General features: G+C 58.0%; 1 protein-coding gene across 19 annotated transcripts in view; it reads left to right on the top strand.

Moving 5' to 3' along the window:
• Positions 1–20210, top strand: part of NFIX (nuclear factor I X) — a 90936-nt gene that overhangs the window by 36407 nt on the left and 34319 nt on the right. For 2 of the 19 annotated variants that reach the window (XM_070273049.1, XM_070273048.1), the window contains exon 3: positions 11333–12412. The exons of the other annotated variants lie outside the window; for them this stretch is intronic. In XM_070273049.1, coding sequence (XP_070129150.1) covers positions 11333–11370 — 38 coding nt within the window. In that variant the 3' untranslated portion in view covers positions 11371–12412. Of the gene's footprint in view, positions 1–11332; positions 12413–20210 lie in introns of those variants that run through there. 19 annotated transcript variants of the gene reach the window in all.

Genomic DNA, 20210 nt, shown 5'->3' with positions numbered 1-20210 from the left:
TTACCTTTTATGCTCCTTCACACAGACCCTCACCCTTCCCCCTTTCCTAAAGGTTGTCAGTTTTGGGGCTGTGTATGTCAAAACTCTCCCAGCATGCTGGGCTGCGTTACGGGAGAGGGCAGCTCCCAGCTAGAGATTTTCCTGCTTCTGTGGCACTTATGTTAACCTCTTAACCATGCATATCAGTCCCCGTAGAGTAGCGTTTCCCAACGCCGGCGCTGTTGACTTTTGGGCCAGATCATTCTGTCATGGGACTGTCCTGTGCATGGTAGTGAGGTTATCACCATCTCTGGCCTGGACCCACTGGATGCTGGCTGCAACCCTCCCACCCCAGGTGTGACAACCAAAGCATCTCCAGACATTTCCAAGTGTCCCTGGGGACAGAGTTGCCCCAGCTAAGAACCTCCGGCCTAGAAGAAACAGACGGATTCAGGTGTCATGTCCCCCGCTATCACCTCTTGCCTCTCTCCTCCAGTTGAGGACCTCATTTACCTTTTCTCGAGTGGCGACAGAACCTCTGAGCCCCAGCTGTTCCCCCTGCATGTCCTGTGCTGTTCTCCCCTTTCTGGGCAGCAGGCCCCTGGGCTGAAGCCGTCTGGGGGCTCCTCTGCTGCGTTAGAATCGTGAGCCCGGCTCTGGGTCTCCTCCTGAGCGTCCCTCCCAATACTTTGCATGGTGATCTCTCTGTGCCTGGGCTGCTGATCTGGGCACCGGAACAGGGGATCTGCTACTCAGCTGCCAGGCCTCCATGGTGAGCCCGTGACCCCAGCAGGTCCATCTCATACCGCAAAGAGCAGCAGACACCCGTTTCTGCAACATGGGGTGCAATGAGCAGAAGTGTCACCTGAGCGTCCGCACTCCTGTTTTTAAAGGACGTATTTGATGTTGTTTATATTGCGATAGTAAAACACACTCTGTCAAAAATTCAAACAATGAAGAGATGTAAGAGACAGGCTCCCCAGATCACCCTCCTGCACCAGAGGGAGACTCCCTTCCCCGATCCGTGCAGGTTCTTCTAATTTTTGTCATCAGTTCGTATATCCCAAACTTTTAAATACAGAGATAGCTATTTTAAGAGCAGATGGTACATTTAGACTAATTTAACTGGCTCCTTCAAATGCCACTGTGGTCTTAGCTTTTCCCATACCCTGCCCATTCCACTCATGTCCCCTCACCCCTGGTGCAGAGCCGATGTCCCTGTCCTCTTGTCCCCTGAGGTGACAGTTTCTATCCTTCCAGGGAGCAGAGTGACCAGCAGAGCGTGAGGTGGTGTCTGAGCAGCCAGGATCCTGCTCGGGGGCATTCCTGCTGGCCGTATAACCCAAGGCCTGGCCACCATGGGCGAGGGGGCACTCTGAGGTGAGGGAGGACCGCTGAGAACTGGCCTGCTTGGCTGCGCCCGGCTTGGCCCCGGCCCCTTGCCGCTGGAGCTGGCTTCCTGGCCCTTTCCTGGAGTGGCAGGGTGCCCCTCTGTGTGGCGCCGACCCTCTGCCAACTGGCCTGGCATCCCCAAGGCTTTTCTAGACCCTACAGTCTCCTTCAGGGGCGGCGGCTGCGGCGGCTGCTGCTATTTTCCTTTTTTAAAATGGGGGGTGAAGTGTCCTTCAGCCTTCCAGGATTTAGCCTGTCATAATTCTTTGTGCTGGGCTTAAATATAAGACAGAGAAGAGTGTCCTCTCCAGGCCAGGGGTAGGGACAGGACAGAGCGGAGGGATCTGGAGAGAGCTTTGTGGCTGGGTCTGCTGGTCTAGGGGAGGCTGCCGATGACAGCCGGGAGTAGGGTGACACCTGGTGACTCTTCTGGACCGGGCAGAGTGTGTGGAGAGATCAGGAGATCCTTGGAGGCGGCCTGCAGGAGGCCGGCGAGTGCAGCCCTGGGGAGTGTGTCCTTATTATGCCTGCAGATTATATCCCCATTAGCGCATAATTATTATATAATGGGCGTTATTGCGTAATGGCAGTTATATAACACGGTGGCCCAGAATATGGGGTGGGGGGGGTGTAATAAGCGTATATCCTCTGGCTATAAATAGCCACCAGCCCTGCACTGAATCTGTGGTCACCACAGAGCCACCTTATAAATACCCGGCGCTGGGCTATAAATTTCAGAATGGTGACGTAGGCAGGCATGGTACCTAGTTAGGGGTGGTGGGAGGGACCTACAGCCCCACCCGGCCACATGACATCATTGTTTCCGTAGTAACAGAAACGCTCCCTGGGGGACCAAATGAAGAGAGGCCTTTAAAGAGAGGAGGCAAATGGATAGAAAGCTTGGGGGGTGGGCTGCTGAGCCTGGGGCTGCCCCTGGTGGGGTCCCCTGAGCGGAGGACAGTGTGTGTATGTGTGTGTATGTGTGTGTGTGTGTGTGTGTGTGTGAGAGAGAGTGAGACAGGCCCTCCACCTGCAACTGTTGAACCAGTGCCAGGGCGGGCAACTCCATTTCCTTGCCTCTCCTCTTTAGAAGGTCTCAGGTCCCCTCCCCTGGGTAGCAGGTCATAGGAGACCCAGCCACATGCCAGGGAGAACAGGGAAGCCAAGTGGTTTCTCCCCGTCCTTCCCTCTCCCCAGTGACCTCTCCATGGCTCTGGGGCCGCTTGCAGAAGGGGAGTTGAACGTGAGCACGCCAGAGCCCTGCACCCCAGTCATGTCTTCCCCAGGGCGGGCCCGCTTCCCCTACCAGAGGTTTCAGGCCAATTTCGGCCTTAGTAATATAAGAAATATGTGAGCAGTTTGGCGCGAGTCTCAGAGAGCCTCGTGGAAGTTATGGCACTGGGAGATGGCGCCCAGGAGGAAAGAGGAGCTGAGAAGACTATTTTGGCCCAGGAAGGAGCAGTGGGGTGGGGTGGGGTGTAATCTCTTCGGGTATCTGGGAGTGGGCTTCACATAGGGTGGTGAGGAGCTGCTCTTCACAGCCCTGGGAGTAGAAGGGAAGGTGCTGTTTGTTGGCAGTCGGGGGGCTGAAGCTGGGAGGGAGGGAGGGTGGGTGGCCCGCTCATCCCAGACCCCTCCCAGTTTGCCCAGGAGTTTCCTGGTTTCAGTGCTGAAAGTCCCTTGTCCTAGGAAACCCCTCTGTCCCCTGCAAACCAGGATGCTCGGTCACCCTTGAGCCGTGGTTTTCTGCCCCAGGGAGCATTTGGCAGTGTCAGTAGACACTTGTGGTTGTCACAGCCAGGGGAGGGTGCTGTTAGCATCTAGTGAGTCAAGGCCAGCGCACAGGACAGTTCCTCCACGAGGTGTCATCTGGCCAAAACGTCACCAGTGGCACGGCTGAGGAGCCGTGCCTTGGAGGGCAAGGGCAAGGAGAGCCTGGCGACTCTCCTCAAGATGGCCCTGGCCTCCTCGCTGAATTTCTCGCCGCTCTGGTTTCCTACTTTAATAGGTTACATGTAGGGTTCTGGGGCTGGGGGACCTTCTCTAGGAAATCATGGGGCTTCTGTGGGGTCTTTGCTCCTCTCCAAGCTCAGAGGCCCTTGGCAGCTAGGACAGCGCTGAGAGTAAGCCCCGTCAGGCAGCGTGGCACTTGTGTGGAGCTTTTGCTGGTTATTTAAAAAAATAATAATAATGGAAAAATCATTAAACAGCGATCCCTTATTGCCTACTGACGAGTTTCCAAGAGGAAAAACCTGCCCGCTTCCCCCACCTTCCAGGCCAGCTCTTCCCACGTCGACCTGGGCAGGCCGCTGCTGCCACCGGGCCCACGGGCCCCTGAGGGTGCCAGTCCCAGGGCCGGAACCCTGCCACAAAGGCTTGTTTCCCAGACCCAGCAGCCGGGGAGGACTCTGGCACCCAAAGAATTGTCACAAATGGAGCAGACGAGGTAGCGAAACCTATCCTGGCAGGCGGAGTTTACAGAAAGCCGGGTTCGGAGCGGCCCGCTATCGTTTATAGCTGGTTACGTTTGCACAGCATCCCCAAAAGGTAATCGCGATAGGAGAGCGAACACTTTCCTTTTCACCTCTGGTTAGCGCCTGTTTGGTTTACTACCTGGCTGCAGTTTACTTGGCACCCTCTGGCCCTGGCCACATGCATAGTGTGGCCAACTGGGTCATTGTTTCTGCTGGCCTGGGATGGGGCCTGCAGACGACGGCCAAGATGGCGATGCGGTGGTCTGTTCTGCACCAGGTAGTTGGCCAGAGTAGGCGGGTCCGCTGGGCCTCGGGCTGCCCCCGTGTGTGTCGAGCCCAACTTTTCAGTTTGGACTTAGGATCGAGACAGCTAATGAACATGGATGGTGAGGCAGGGCCCACAGGGCTGCAGGCAAGGCCCTGACTGCTGCGCCAACGGGACTCTGCGGGCGGCAGTGCTGGCTTTGAACACAAAGGCCACTGCTTCACGGAGTAGTAATCCTCAGGGTCCTGCCAGCCCGAGAGAGATGGCCAGACGAGAGGCCCCTGCCCTGAGCACGGGCCAGATTTCTCTCACTCATTTATGGTATCGTGGTTTATGAAATGGGCCCGGCACACAGATCTCTGGGCATAGTTTCAAATACATGCATTTCTTTTAAATTAAACAACACACACACACACATACACACACACAGTGTGTTCAAGCCACTCTGCTGCCCAGGAGTGCTCCCAGCCACGTGGGACAGTAACTAAAGACGATGGTCCTGAAGACACTGTCTAATATTAGATTTTGTAACTCAGAGATTCATTAATATAATTACTCAGATGCCAGCGTGGTTTGGCAAGGCCTGTTGGATTGTGTTCCTCTCCGACAAAGCGCTCTGGTGGCACGGACGCCCCCAGGAGCCAGAGCTCCGTTCCCTGGTTTCGGCATGGTGGGCCGAGGTGTGTGTTGGCTTCTTCAGCGCACCCGTCCTGGGAGAGGCTGGGTGTTCTCACAGTGGCAAGTCCTGCCTTTGTGTGTCTTGTCACGACTCTGGAGAGTCTGATGGAAGTGAGCCGTCAGCTGGGTGAGGACCCGTGTGAATGCAAGTTGGACCCGGGCTCAGCTGGGGGCCAGGTAATTTTGCTCCCCTGTTTCTCTTTGTACTTAATTTTGTGGGTTTCTCTTGCTAGGCTGGAATCTTGGGGCTGGGACTATGTTTTCTCTGCCTTTGCATCTGTCTGTCACCCAGCATATAGTTTTATACAACCCCATAAACCTATTTTGAATATTGAATCACCTTTAGGTGGGAAGCAGCTGATGGCCATCCTTGAGATGACACAAAGGCACGAAATGGCATAAAAATCAGAAATGGGGCTGATGAAGGAAGGGAGTGAAGGTAGGGGAGAGTGAGTGCTGTGCTTTCTGAGTGGGCATCACGAGGGGAGAATCCTGACCGATGAGGAGTGGTGGAAGCTTCTGGAAGGCTGGAAGGAATGTGGCAGGCAAGTGAGAAACTGTGGGTTAATGGATTAGAAGGGACTTGGTTTCTCAGAATTTTGTTTTTTTCCCTTTACGGGAATGAGGTGTCAGGAAACTGGCGAAAGAGCAGCCCTCTTCCTGGCCCCCTCCTCCACCCCAGCCCTTGGTAGAGGAGCCCCTGCTCGGTGGGCCACAGGCCACTCAGCCAGCCCCACCCTTGCCCAGGCCCAGGCCTTCCCTCTGCCTCCCCAGCCAGCCCACATCCTCCGTACTCATGGCAGCCGCCCACCCTCGAGGCCTCCAGCTCCCAGTGGAGGATCCCCTCCCGCCCCGGGTGTCCCGCCTGGCCGGCCTAGCCCATGCCCTGCTGCGGCTTGGCAGCGAGCAGCCTCGGGCCCTGGCCTCCAGGCTTGTTTGTCTTTTGCTTGAAGGCTCCCCGGAAGCCCTAGCCTCCAGGCTCCTCGTGTGACACCCAGGCAGACCCAGACAGTGGCTGCCCTCCCTGCCCTCTCTCTCCTCCTGGGAGCCTCTGGCCTGGCCTCCAGGGCTGGAGATGGCTGCCTCCCCCAGCTGGTCCCTAGGCTCCCGGCTCTGGTGGCTGGATTTGGTCCTTAACAATGAATTATTAAAGGAATGCGAACAGTGCACTTCTCACACACTCGCACGCACAGCCGCTTCTTTGGGCCGACCCCAAAGCCTGTCCCGCCGCTGCTGCCCCTCACTTGTCTCAGACCTTAGAGTCGGTCCCATCGCTGTTCCAGTGAGTTCCCAGCTCTCCCCTCTCCACCTTCAGACTCTCCAGCCAGCCACTTCCTCTCTGGGCTTGAATCGCTTTCCTTAGACCCCAAGTGCCTGTCCTTGACTTTCTCTGGCCCCCACTTTCCCCTCCAAAGTCCGCAGTGCCCAGTCTTGGGGCTGTGCGTGCTGCGGTGTGACAGTGGTTCGAGGGATCGCCCCCTGCCTGCTCTGTGTCGCTTGGCCGGGAGTCCACTTGAGTGTGGCTGTTCCCGAGGCGGAGGCCTGCCTGGCTGACACGGGCTCACTGGGCCCGCAGAGCTGTGTTCTTCTGTGACGAGGGGAGAGAGTCACACGGGGATAGTCTGTCATTATCCACTGGTTTAAAAATGTTACTTTTCGGATTACAAAGCCAGTACGTGTTCATCATAAAAATACCAAATAAGCACAAAGTCTAGAGGAGTAAATAAAAATTATCAAAATTCTATCACTCAAATAACCGCTATGAACCTTTTGTTGCATTTTTTATACCTATTCATGCATACATTTTATTTTTAAAAAATTGGAGTTTATAATATAAATGCTTTTGGGTGCTGCTTTTAAAATATAACACCCTTGTGTAGTCTACCACATCATGGTTTTTCAAAAACTAATTTTTGGGGCCTGGCCCCGTGGCCGAGTGGTTAAGTTCGCATGCTCTGCTGCGGGCGGCCCAGTGTTTCGTTGGTTCGAATCCTGGGCACGGACATGGCACTGCTCATCAGGCCACGCTGAGGTGGCGTCCCACATGCCACAACTAGAAGGCCCCACAACAAAGAATATACAACTATGTACCGGGGGGCTTTTGGGAGAAAAAGGAAAAAAATAAAATCTTTAAAAAAACCAAAAAACAAAAAACTAATTTTTGGTGGTTTAGCATCTTTCCTTATTAGCTGTATTGCCCTTAATTCCTGACATTTTAATTTTTATTTCTTTATTTTTTTGGTGAGGAAAATTTGCCCTGAGCTAACATCTATGCCAGTCGTCCTGTATTTTGTATGTGGGTCAGTGCTACAGCACGGCTTGATGAGCGGTGTGTAGGTCTGCCCCTGGGATCCGAACCCACAAACCTGGGGCCACTGAAGCAGAGCCCGCAAACTTAATCACCACGCCACTGGGCTGGCCTCCCTTGACATTTTTAATGACTTCTATCCCCTTTCATTTTGGAAATGAGAAATTATGTGATAGGTGCTTATTGAAAAAAAAAATACAAGCGTGCTTTTAAATGGTTGCATGAGACGTCGGCATGCCAGAGTTGATATAATCCCTGGTCTGTGGAGGCCTTAAATTGTAGATTCTGCTGGGACGGACATCCTGGTGCATTTTAAGCTTTGTAGCTCTGTTTGTGAACTTCAGACAAGGCTCCCTAGCAGGTGAACTACCAGGCCGTGGGTATAGACTCTTCTGAAGACTCTGTGTGTGTATTGTTAAATTGCGGTCTGGAAATTCGATGCCTGCAGATGGCACCTGAGGGTCCCTCTCACCACATCCCCAGCTGTACCCTGTGCTGCCACCCCTAGTGCCAGCACTGAGGTGCAAGCCCATGGTGGCCACTGGCACGTGCTCCCGGAGTTCCTAAGGAAGCAGCTGTTGTCGACCCCCGAGGCCGGCCCCGCCATCTGCTGCCAGGACCCTGGGCCTGTCTGGCAAGGTGCGGGTCCTCCTGTGAGTGGAGGGGAGGCTAAGAGAGGGTGAGCCCCTCCCTCCAGGCTGCAAACTCTGTCTTCAGACACACACACACACACACACACACACCCTGTGCCCCAGAGATGGCATCCCCCACAGCCTGGCACACACAGCCTCTTGTGTCCTTCCCCAGGGCCAGGGCTATCTCCTCCCCAAGTTCCTAGGCATGTGTGTGTGAGCGTGCGCTCCCTGGGCTCAGTCCCCAGTGGTTCCTGCTGTGTGCCCTCGCGTCTGCATGTGCACACACGTGTGTTCATTCGCCCTGAACCCGGGCCTTCTGTCACTTTCTCCATCTCCTTGGCCCATCAGTGCTGCAGTGTCTCGGGCCTCTGGCTCCCCTTCTTCCCCACCCCTTCTCCTCGATGCCCCCTCTTTCCAGAACTGGACTGCCCCCAGGCGCTGTGAGGGGGAGGCCCACGGGGAGGCCTGTGAGGCATGGCACGGGAGGCGGTTGTGCAGGACCAGGAGAGCCGACCTTCGTCCCACCTCTTCTGGCGGCAGTGCCAGGCGCCCAGGGCCTAGGGGGCCCGTGGCCGGACCATCATGGGTGGCACATGTGTTTATGAAGCTTGGTCCGTTCTTTTCCTCGACAGATTTTTCAGTACATGTTACCCTGTGAGTGTCTCTGCGTGTGTGTCAGAGTGTCAGGAGCTGGGTGTCTGTGGACGAGTGTGGGTTGGGTGCGTGTGTAAAGTCAGTTCGAATCCCCCCCAAGGACTTAAGAGGGAACTGTGAGGTTCACAATTGTTGCTCCCACGAAGACAGAGAAGGCCAGGGAGAGTGCGGTTACCTGTTCTCGGTCACACAGTGAGTACCCAGGCCTCCCAGGGGAACAGCTGGCCACATTGCAGGCCCTGAGCCTCTTCAGCCGGAGCGAGTGTTCACGTCAGCCGTGTACACACTTGCTGCGAAGTGTCAGGCCCTTCCTGCCCGCTCAGCAGCTGAGTAGCTCCTTTCTGGGGCTCTTTGTGAACCTGCCTCGCTATTAATCTACCTGTTAGTAAGAGAGATTACAATTGCCATAATTACAGGGCGCTGTGGCTCCACCGTCAGGAGCAGGGCTGAGCGAGCAGCGAGGGGTGGGGGGAGCCCAGCCCCAAGGAAGCTGCTATTAAAAGCCCCTTGTTTTGGTATGGTGCAGGGACAACAGCCCTTCCCGAGGGCTGGGCAGCCCTGGGGGGGCAGGCCAGGGTCCTACTATGGGCTCTACTGTGACACAATAGGTCAGCAGGGCTGAGCATGGGGAGGGCGGGGGAGGCTCCGTCACGCTGACCTCACGGGCCCCATGCTGAAGGAATGGGCCTTCGCAGGCACAGAATGGAGGATACGTGGTGGCACTTGCCAGGGTGGGATAGTGGCTCTCTTCTGAGGCGGCTGCGCAGCCACCAGCCCCAGTTGATTTGTGGGGACAAATATAAGCACCTGGTCTGTGCCCGTGCTAGCCCAGAGCTGCGTGTGCTGTGCTCCAAGAAGGGGACACGTTGATCACAGCGCACACGGCTTCTCAGTGGGGCCATTCTGCCTCCAGGGGGCTTCTGGCCACATCCGGAGATGGTTTCAGTTGTCACTGCTGGCATCTATCTGGTGGGCTAAGGCCAGAGATGCTGCTAACTGTCATGCAACGAACAGGACGGCCCCCCACGGCAGAGAATGATCCTGCACCCAGGTCAGGGGTGTCACAGTGGGGCACCCTGACTGTAGCACTCCCTGACTGTGGCGATGGACAGGTCGGGCCAGAGGAGGGCCCTGAGGACTCTCTGGTGCTCTGTCCACAGAGCTCAGCCCAGGGGGCTCGGCAGGTCTGTCGCCACGGAGGTAGGAGAGAGCAGGCAGCCCAGTCCGCCAGCCCCAGCGTGTTGACCCTGCGGCGGGTAACAGGGGACCACAGGCTGGGGACACTCCCATCTGTTCCTCTCCTTTTTCTGGCAGGCCTTTCCCTCCTTCGGCAGCAAGGACCCATATTGGGGCACCTGCCCTTGCCCCCGCCCATGTCCTCACTGCCCACCCACCAAGGCACCTGGGAGTGAGGGGCTCAGACCCTCACCCTCAGCTGGAGCCTCAGAGCCTCTCTGGGTGGGAGGAGTTGGGAGGACGCTGTGCAGGGGTGGAAGGGCTCGTCCCTTCCCACTGCCATCCTGCAGGGACGCTGGCCACACTCTGGCTTCTCCAGAAGGCACACCTGGCCGGGCTTCTGCTCTGAGGCCTCCCCAGGAGACCTGGGTTTGCCCTTTTCTGGATGGGCACAGGAAACCTTCCTCCACCATCCATTCCTGTCCACGAAAGGGGCACCGCTGTGTGCAGGGCACGGCTGCCCCTCTTCCCCTTTTGTTTCCAGCTTTGGCCCCTCCGAGGTACGGCTTGGCAGAGAGGACAGGAGCATCTAAGAGAAGGCACTGTGGGGAGTGGCCTGCAGCCCGTGAGGTGGGCACGCACTGGGTCTGGCGGGGTCTTAGGATCTGCGTGCTGCCTTTGAGCTGGCTGCGGGCAGGGTGGCTCCGCATGCCCTCCCAGCCTGCAGGCCGCTGCGTCTCTGTTTCCACAGACAAAGCGCCGAGGTTTTCGGCTGTTGTGAATTCCGTGTTTCATACCGAGTCCCTAATAGTGGAATCGCTTTGCCTTTTCCCCCCTCTTTCTGCCTTGACAGCTGCAACCTTATAATTTTACCTCCGCCTGCCTCACAAGCTCCTTTTCTTCCCTCTCCCCTTCCTGGGGTTTTTGCTGCTCATCGCTGGGAACCCCCTTCAGGAGGGATCGCTCCTGACAAGAGGGGAGGAGCTTCCTGTCAAACATTGGGAGTTGATGTTTTTGTTTGGTAAATGTCTGTACATAGGCTGTGGGGCGGTGATTCCGTGGGTCCCTGTGCACACCAGCGCCTTTTTGTGTCTGTGCACGTCTCTGCGCTTGTGAATGTCAGGAGCGGAGAGAGGGAGAAGGAGGAGAATGGAGGGGGAAAGGAGAAGGATGGCTTTTGGGAGCCCTGGGATGGTTCTCTTCCTTCTAGGACGTTGTCTTGACCTAAATCACAGGTCCTGATCAGGAGAGGGCCCAAGGCCCAGACCCTTTAAGGGCCAAGGAGAAGATCAGAAAAGAAGCCCCCGTGCTCTGGGCTGGCTGTTCAGAGGGTTGCGGTGGGATGGTGGCCTCCACTGAGGCCTCCAGTGGTCCCTGACCTCAAAGGCCAAGCATCCAGGACCCTGAGGCACTGAGAGGCAGTCGTGGAGGAAGTCTTCCTCCTGCCCAGCATCGACCCATGGCCTCAGATTCTCAGGAGCGTCGGCGCTCTCCCACTGATGTATGGGAGCCTGTGTGCCCTGGACACGAGGCCGTCTCCTAGGCAGCACAGTCTGCAAGGCCACTCCCTGATTTTTTTTGTTTTTTTTTTTAAGTAAGACTTCTTCTTGCCTTAGATTGGCCCGTTTTTAAACTTCAGGTGGCTTACCTATCCCAGGATTTGACTTACAGCAAACTCACTGAAAACCATGCTGTACTTGACTTTATAAACTCCGCCACATCCGTTTTCCCGCCATCAGCCTTCCAGACCGCGGAATGCTCTGTCTTTCAGCTGCTGCTCAGCCGACACCCTCCCCGAATCCATTTTGAGTTGCTCTTCCGCGGCCCCGTCAGAAAATGTCGGCTCCGACTACACCATGCTCGCGAACAAAGGTGCAGAACGATTTTGGCTGCTTCGTCCAGGAAATAAATTCCTCTCCGGTGCCAGAAACCATTGAGTGGTGCCATGTGTTGAGCTCCGGGGCCCAGCGCCGTGGGCAGGGCCGTTGCTGGGCGCGAGGAGGGTGGAAGCGTGGGATCGGGCCGGTCGGGGGATGAGAGACTTGCTTCCCACACAGCCCACGGGCTGTGGTCAGGGACCCGAGAACTTGCCACTCGGCTTTTTCTCCCAGGCCTTCTTTCCATCTGCAGTTGCCTGTAGTCTGATTGGTCCCCGGACCCACGGCAGGCAGTCTCCTTCTCTCTGCCCCGAGGGGTCCCAGCTCTTTCTTTCCACACCCTTGCCCAGGTCCTCTTGCTCCATCTGCCTGTAATGGTTGGTTTCCCCAGGTCTGCCCAGTCTTCTCTTCTGCGCTCTCGCTTGTAATCGGTGACGCTACTTGTCAGTGACACTGGACCCCATCTCACTTAAGCCCACGACAGTCTGATGAACTAGGTGCTGATGTCATCCTCGATTATGCCTGGGAGCCTGGAAGGCTGGAAGGTGGACAGGAGAACCTTTCGGAGGCCATGCAGTAGGGAGCGGCAGCCAGGGCCTGTCCCCTCCAAGCACGCCTGCCCTGCACTGCTGGTGTCCCTGGCTTATCTCAGGTCTGATTTCTCCAAACTCTCCTCTCCAGCTCCCGGGCTAACATCCAGTTGACACCTCACTCTGTGTCCATAAGGGGCCTCAACGCTCCCCCGGCTCCCCTCTTTTCTTTCCATTCCATCCCTTGTCTCAGTTGGGGGTGTCCCCAGCTACCCAAGCTCCTGAGCCCTCACAACCAAACGAATGTGGCCCTGTGGTGGCTCCGAAGCATCCCTGCCTCTTCACCACTACTGTAATTTTCTGGACGTAGCTGCTCCTCCTCTCTTCCAGATTTGTTTTCTATTGGGATATAATTCACATAATAAAATTCTTTGCTTTAAATTGTACAGTTCAGTGGCATTTAGTGCATTCACAGTGTTCTGTAACCATCACCACTATCTAATTCCAGAACAGTCTATCACCCCCCAAAAAACCCCATACCTATTAGCAGTTTGTCTCAATTCCTCCTCCTTCCTACCAGCTCCTGCCAACCACTGATCTGCATGTGTCCCTCTGCACTTGCCTGTTCTGGACATTTCCTGTCAATGGAATCACACAATCTGTGGCCTTCTATGACCGGCTTCCTTTGCTGAGCGTGATGTTTTCAAGGTTCATCCACAGTGTAGCCTGTATCAGAGCTTCCTTCATTTTTATGGCTGAATTGTATTCCACTGGATGGATGGACCATTTTGTGTTTATCTGTTCTTCTGTTGATGGACATTTGGGTTGTCTCCACTTTTTGGCGATTGTAAGCAGTGCTGCAGTGCAGATTTGTGTACAAGTGTGCATGTGGACATATGTTTTTGATTCTCTTGACTATAAACCTAGGAAGGGAATTGCTCTCTCCTGGCGTTTTGTAACCACCTTCATCACATGGGCAGCTGGTCCCACCATCTCCCAGAGGCGCCCTCTTCTTAGGTGGGCCCCCAGGACCCCTCACTGGCGGGCGTCTGCTGGCCATTCCAGCACTACCCTCCCCGCTCCCCGGGCACTGTGTTCTGGCAGCCACTCTCTGCAGGCTCTGTGTGTGTGTGCCGTCCTGCACCTCTTGGCTTCTGATCACGTTTCTCTCCGTCTGCCTTTCTCGTTCCCCCTTTGTCCGAACGCCTCTATCTTTCACACCCTACCCAGCTGTCACCCTCCTTGGTGCTGGCTTCTCCCACCTCACTTCTCACCCCCAGAGCCCACCCCTCCTTTGCTTAGGGGCCCTGTGTTGTGTCCCTGATGCACTCAGCTTCCAGCTGTGGGGGTGTTGCCCAGGGCAGCCTCTCTGCTTCTGGATTTGAGGGCGTCTAGTAGGTAGTAGGTGCTTAACAAACATGTGGAATTAATGTGAAGGCACCATCTGCACTTTCCCTGCATGTTACAGATCTGCACGTGACTTCCCCGCTGCAGATGTACAGTGCACATACATGCATAGTGTGCCTCCCACGCCCTCTGGGCCCCCGGGCTGTTGGCATCCTTGCGTTCTCTTCTCCGTGGCCCCATGGGAGCAATTAAAGGAGGGCTGCAGGACAGGATGATTCCGAGGGAGCCCCGCCCCCTTTACCCCAGGTGGGTGAAGAGCAGGTCACCGTGCCTGGTTTCATGCTCTTCTTCTCTGCTTGTCCTCTGAGCACAGACCTGGTGGCTCTCCTGCTGTCCAGATCAGCCCCTCCGGAAGTGGCCTCCGAGCTGCCTCCAGGGCCCAGCATTGTTGACCATGAACGTGGGCTGGCCTCGCTTCAGAACCTTCCCCAGGCCAGGGAAGGGGCAAGCAGAGCAGCTGCCCTGGGCTGGGGTGGGTGCCGTGCCTCAGATCCCACTGCAGAACGTGGGGCTGAGGTGGTCCTGCCAGGTGTTTGGGCTGCTGCCCGACCCCATGCCAGCTCCCCAAGAGTCACCCAGCTCTAGGCTCAGGTGCATGCAGCGCCACCCAGCCACCCCACCGCAGGCCCAGGGAGGAGCAGGGGACAGAGATGGAGAGAGAAGGGGAGCAGACGCTTTCTGCACTTGAGGGAATCCTTACCAGTCTGTGGTCTGGTGAGGCCACCCTTCACCTTGTCTTCCCCTCCCGCGGGGGCCTGCCCCTGCCTTCCCGAGCTGGGGGTCCAGCTTTGGTCAGCCAGCGCTGTATCTCTCCTACACCCAGACCAGTGAGCCTGATTTTCTCCAAGCTTGGGCAGTGGCCCCCCTCCTGGCGACCCGCCGCCTTCCTCTGCTCAGCGCAGCCCTCCCCTTCCTCCTTCCTCAGCCCTCTCCTCTCCCTGGGCCTCTTCCCCACGTGGCTCATTACAACTCCAGTTGTTCAGGTCTTGACCTCAAGAGCCTTCCCTATTGACCCCTGACCAGCGATACTAATCTGTGTCAACAGGCCCCAGGGGTTACAGAAACACAACCCGAGCTGCCGCCTCAGCAGGTGCTGGGGGGGCGGGGCGGCTCCTGGGAGCCCAGGGTTGGCTGAGGAGCTCCTGGCGCCGCCCCCTCCCCACGCGCCCGCCCTCCCGCTCCCCCTTTTCGCTCGCTCGCTGGGCTTCTCTTCTTCCTCTGCAGACCTCCTCCTGCCCACTGCCCCTCCTGCCCGCAGCCACTTCCCTTCTGTCTGTCTGTCCTTTGCTCTCGCTCTGCCTGTAGGATTTGGGACCAAGTGCCCCCTTGCGTCCAGATGGTGCCGCCCTTGGATCCCCCATCTGCACTGCCTCCCTCTCCTCTCTCCTCCTCCCTTCTGCAGTCCCAGTCAGGATCCTCCCCTCGGCCAGTGGTTCTCACCCCGAGCAGAGCCTGCGGCAAGGTTCCCTGGAGGGCTTGATACAGCACAGATCCCTGGGCCTGCCCCAGAGGGCATCTGCATTTCCAACTAGTTTCCAGAGGCTGCTGGTCTTCTAGGCTGCCCCCTAGCCTCTGCCAGCTGTCGCTGCATCTGCACTTTGTCCCCAGGGGTGGGGCCATCCCTGGGAGGCTGACCTGGCCACCACTGAGATGGGAGCCAGTCCTGGTGGGGCATGAACCCCCCCCCCCCCCGCCGCCCAGTGATCTCTGTATTCCGAGAGCACAGGGGTGGGTCACCTAAAGCTGGCCTGGTGATGACGTAGGGGCTGCCAGGCGGGGTTGTTGGGGTCAGCAAGAGAGCGGCCTGCCTCCCCTGGCCCTGACTCTGCTGAGGACCATGTCAGAGTAAGGGGGTCACTCTCCTGACTTACACAAGACGATCTGGGTGCTCTCAGAGAAACAGTTGTGTGTCACACGTGTCCCCTTTCTTGGGATGAACCTATAGTTCTGCTTATAACATCCTCTTAACCCTACCCACTGAGTGAACAGGAGACTGTCTCGGCCCAGCCTCAGCTGCTCTGCTGCTGGGGGCAGCCCCCGCCCCATTCACGCATGCGCACCAGAGGAGGCAGTGCTGGGCGCAGGGATGGGGACCACGTTCCCTGCCTGGCCCGGCCCCCACCCCGGAAGTCTGTGTGTTCCCATGTTGCCCTCCTCCTGCTCACAGGAAGATGGAAACCCCAAGAGAAACCCCACAGTCCTAGAGTCGCCTACCTTTTTCTCCGTCCACATTCAGAGCTGCCGCTACTGCCTCTGGTCGCCCATCCTAAGACATTCTCTCTTTCCCTGAGGGCCACAGCCACAGGCTGCCCCTACAACTGGCTGCACACATGCCTGGCAGTGGTGGTGGTGGTGGCCTGGGGAAGGTGCTGAGCATGGCACTTGGGTGGGACTCCAGCAGGAGGGACTGCCACAGGCCTGGTGTGCTTGGGTGGGCTTGACAGTGCTTGCTGGCTGTGGAGACGCTGGTGGGCCCAGGAAACCCAGCTGGGGGTCAGGCTGGTTGGCGGGCACCCCTGGGTGCTCCCTGCCTTCCATGCATGCTCTGCTTCTCTCCTGACTCTCTGCTCTGTCCCAATCCCCCAGACCCCTCCTTTGCTTCTTCCTCTTGGCTGTGGCTCCCTGGCAAGGCTGGGAAGCAATAGACAAACTCTTCAAAAAAATTTTTTTAAGTTTCCCAAACTTTTCCAGATGCCAAGATGGGGCCGGAGAAACCCTGCAACTGCAGAGCAGGGAGAGGGAGGGAACATGTTCTAAGGCCTTCCCCCGTTCCCCTTGGTGGAAGGAGAACAGCTCATGGGGCAGGGTGACTCCGACAGCCCACCTGGAGGTGAAAGAACCCCTTCGCCATCCCGCCATCCTCGCTCCAAAAACCCGTCAGTGTAGGGAGGCAGAGTCAGAGGAGGATGTCAGCGGGGCTCCTAGGAACTGCAGAGTCACGCTGCAAAGGAAGTGACTTCTGGGGTTCAGGAGGGGGAATTTGGGACAGCGCATCCCCCAAGCCGAGGGAGGTCAGGAGCTGAGAAAGGGGGGACCCCAGCCCCAAAGGCGCCCTCCCCTGGAGTCTGGGGCCTCATGTGAGAACTCACCACTGCTCGGGCAAGGAGTGGGGGCAGCATGTGGGGACAGTGCAGGCACCACCACCCTCCCCCCAGTTGGACCCCCAAGGGGTGCGGCCCCCACCTCTGCTGTTCTGTCCATCCACTCCCTGGACACTTCCTAAAACAAAGGCCTCTTTGTGGTCCTGGCCCACTGGCCCGCTGCCAGCCGCATTCTTTGCGTGTTTCCTGAGCGCAGATCCCTCAGCTCCTCCCCCACCGGCCAAACTCCTGGGGTTCAGAGCAGTCCCCTCTCTGCTGCCCTGTCCAGGTCCTCCTGCAGCCCCATCCCTCCTGTCAGTGACCTGGGCTGCAAAGGAGAGCCCTAGGAGCTTGGCCCCTGGGCCTGCACAGCCGTCGGGGGCAAGAGGAGCTTCCATCCATTGAGCCACTGGCTGATCTTAGTTTCTCATCTGTACCAACAGGGAAGATAACAGCCACCCCAGGGCGCTGTCAGGCAGCTTAACGGTTTCCCAAACACCCAGCTCTGGCCTGCCACCCAGGGGAGGCGCCGTTCAACTCCAGCTCCCCTTCTGCACTGCACCCCGGGGCTGGGGGTGGCCTCAGTGGACGGCTGAGGAGCTCGGAGAGTCTCCCGAGCCTTGAGTGGGACACTTTCCTGCAGGCCTGTAGGGGACCCAGAGCCTAAGGCCTCCTCCTGGGCGCACTGGGGCAGCACCCCAGGGGGTCCTTCCCCTCCCAAGGGATGGAGCTGAGTCCTTAGCAGGTGGCCTGCCAGTTTCAGGCCTGATCCCACTCCCTGTGCCCCTTGTCCCTCCTGGCGCCCGCCTTGGTCTGTAACCGCATTGGGGTGCTGTGTTTGGGTTAGACATGGGGTAGGGGGTTAGAGCCTGGAAAATGGAGGGGCCTGATTAGCGTGAGGGCGGGTAGCCCCAGGGAGGGACTGCCGGCTTTTGGAGTAGAAAACTTTGGAAAGTCGGCAGATACACACCCCGTCACTTCCAGTCACTCACGGTCACACACGGTCCTAATGAACTCCTAGATTCTAGATTGCTGCGCTGGGTTTCCCCCCTCTCGTTAAAAAATGTTCATAATTTGGAAAGAAAAGGAGCTTTTTACAAGCTGGCGGCTCTGGGGAACTTTCCGTCGGTTCTTTCTGGCCTCGTGATGGGTGGGGCCCACTTTTCCCTTCCCTGTCTCTCCAGCTCTCCTAATGATCCCCCCTCCCCAGGCCTGCCAAACACACACACCCTTTAGGAGACCTCCGGCCAGCTGTCACCCCAAGAAAGCTGCAGGAAGGCCACGGACCTGTCTGTGCCCTCCTGGGCACCAGCCGAGCCGGCACAACACCCCTGTCCCTGCTCCCTGCCCTCAGAGGTCACCATCACAGGTCTAGAGTCCTCAGGCAGCAGCGTATCCCGGAATGGAGCCGACCCAGGCCTGGTGGCCTGCCTGCCCTCCCCCAAGGGCTCGCCTCACTCTCCTGCTGAGTGAGGGTCCCCTGAGTCCTCCGGGAGTCCAGGGCCCGCCGGGGAGGGAGCGGGAGGTGCTGAGCTCACCGCCTCGGCATCCGCCCTCCCCCGCCTCTGGTGCGAGGGCCGGCCGCACTCCCGCCAGCGCTCGCTCCCTAATAGCTTTTTAAGTCCAACCACATGTGTCTGCGGAGCGCAGAGCCGCCCCTCACAGGGCCTCCCTCTCCCCTCCCTTGCCCGAGACCACCCTCCACTCGGAGCAGCCTGGGGCTGGGGGAGGGGGCCTGTCTCCTGAGAGCCCATCTGCTTGCCCCTGGGGCCAGCTGAGCAAGAAGGAGCTGGGCTGATGAGGCTGCTGGCTGAGGCTCGGGGCTCTCAGGTGTGTTGTGGGAGGCCAGACCTCAGGCTCCCCTTTCTGTCCTGGGGCCTGGGAGTCTCTCACCCTGGGACAGGCGAAGAGGGGCCAGCTGTCTGGTGCGGAGCCTGAAATGGACGCTAGGTGCTGGATAAGGAGCCCTAACCTCCCCATGGGCCTCCCCAGCTGGGGTGTAGTGCCAGCACCCACTCCCCTGCGGTGACCCCGTGATCGCCCCTCCGGCTGGTACACGTGTGGTTCCCTGTGCGTGTGAGTGGTCTGTGGGGAGGCCTGTGGGGTGCGGTTTCTCAGGAGGGGAGTGAGGGCTGCGAACTAACGGGCAGGCAGGCCTGGGGTCCTAATGAGAAAATTGCTTCCAGCCAAGGAGCCTGCTTTGCGGCTGCAATTGCATCCAGCCCCAGCCAAGCCCGCTGCCGCAGTCCCCGCCCTTCGGGAGGGCGTGGGGGAGGAGCGGGGCTTGCACACGACTCAGCCCCCGCCCCCAACACCTTGGAGAAACTCTTCTGCCTCTCGGGGAGGAGGGGACTTGAGCGGGCTCCGGGGCCAGGCTTGGCTCGGGATCCGATGGCTGATCCTGAGGAGGGAGAGGCGGGAGAGGCCGGAGCAATTCCCCTCCTCTCCCTGCCGCTCAACTCCGCCACACTCGTGGGGCACCCAGTGCCTGCGGAGGTTCTCGGAGAGGGGGACCCATTGCCAGTCTTCCCGAGAGAGGGCGTGAGGAGTGCTGTGTTTCCACGTAGATCCCCTGTGCAAACCTGTCTGTGCATTGTCTGTGTACATGGAGACTTGTGAGGTTCAGGGGTCGGCCCCTTTTCCTGCCCCTCCACTCAGGGGAGCCCAATGCCTGGAACCCAGGCCAGGGGACCCAGTCGGTGAAAGGCCGCTTAGCTTGCTTTCTTCTTCCTGTTTCTCACTTGGACCTTTGAGCAGAACAACCTACAGAATTTGTGGGGCCCAGTGCAGAATGAAAATGCAGGGCCCCTTGTTCAAAGATTAAGACTTTCGAGAAAGGAACAGCAGAAACCAAGGCCATGAGGCCAGCCCTGCTTCCAAGGAAGCCTGGTACCCAGCACTCTGAGGCCAGTTGGCTCAGTGAGCTCTGGCCTTACGGATCAGCCGGTCACGGGCCTGCCCCTGCCCTGCCTGAGTGGACCAGAAGGTTCCACCTGCCGGTTGCCTGTGAGGGGGACTTATCCACTCCTGGGAAAATCTCTTCCTCCCCTGGGGCTTAGGTCTCTGCTGCTGCATCGCTCAGAGACTCTGGATCACCCGTTTTCTGGATTTTAGATGTGGTGGTTAGGTAGGAGGGCTGTGGAGGGAGGGGCCGGAGAGAGAATGGGCCCCATCTTCAGTGCTTAGAGATTCTCAGGCCAAGGCTGTCCTTGCCACCGTGGGTGAAACTGACAGTGGAACTGCATCCCCAGAGGTGGAACTTGCAGCTCGCTGGGCCCAGGAGGCACAGGTCAGCCTGGACCTTCTTGCCCCACCCCCCAACGTGGGGCCTCACCCAGGCACTGGCGTGTTGCTGTGGCTGTGCAGAGCGGGGAGCAAGCAGGAGTGCTTGGAGGGAGGGAAGAAGGCAGGAGGAAGGAAACAACCCCATTGTCATCCCCCAAATTACTGGCTGGGATGGCAGGGGAGGAGGCGGAAAGCCGACATTGTTTACTTAATTAAAAGTAAACAACAATTTGCCGCTGCCAGCCTCCCATTAGCTGTGTGCCGAGCCCTACGAGCTGGGGACTCGGCTTTCGCTCCCGCCGAGCCCGCTCCTGTTGCCACACCCCCAGCCTCGGCTCCCCAGTGCCCTGTGCCCTTCCCAGGTTCTGCCCTCCTCCGGCTGAGCAGGGGGGACAAGGCAAAACCAGTAGTGTCTCAGAGTCCTGTGGGTCAGGATGAGTGTCAGGAAACTGTCATTTGGCAGGCCACTG

This window comes from Equus caballus, chromosome 7 (genome assembly GCF_041296265.1).
Source record: "Equus caballus isolate H_3958 breed thoroughbred chromosome 7, TB-T2T, whole genome shotgun sequence".
Taxonomy (NCBI): domain Eukaryota; kingdom Metazoa; phylum Chordata; class Mammalia; order Perissodactyla; family Equidae; genus Equus; species Equus caballus.
Note: the sequence above shows the minus strand (reverse complement) of the source record. Positions and strands in the feature narration are given on the sequence as shown.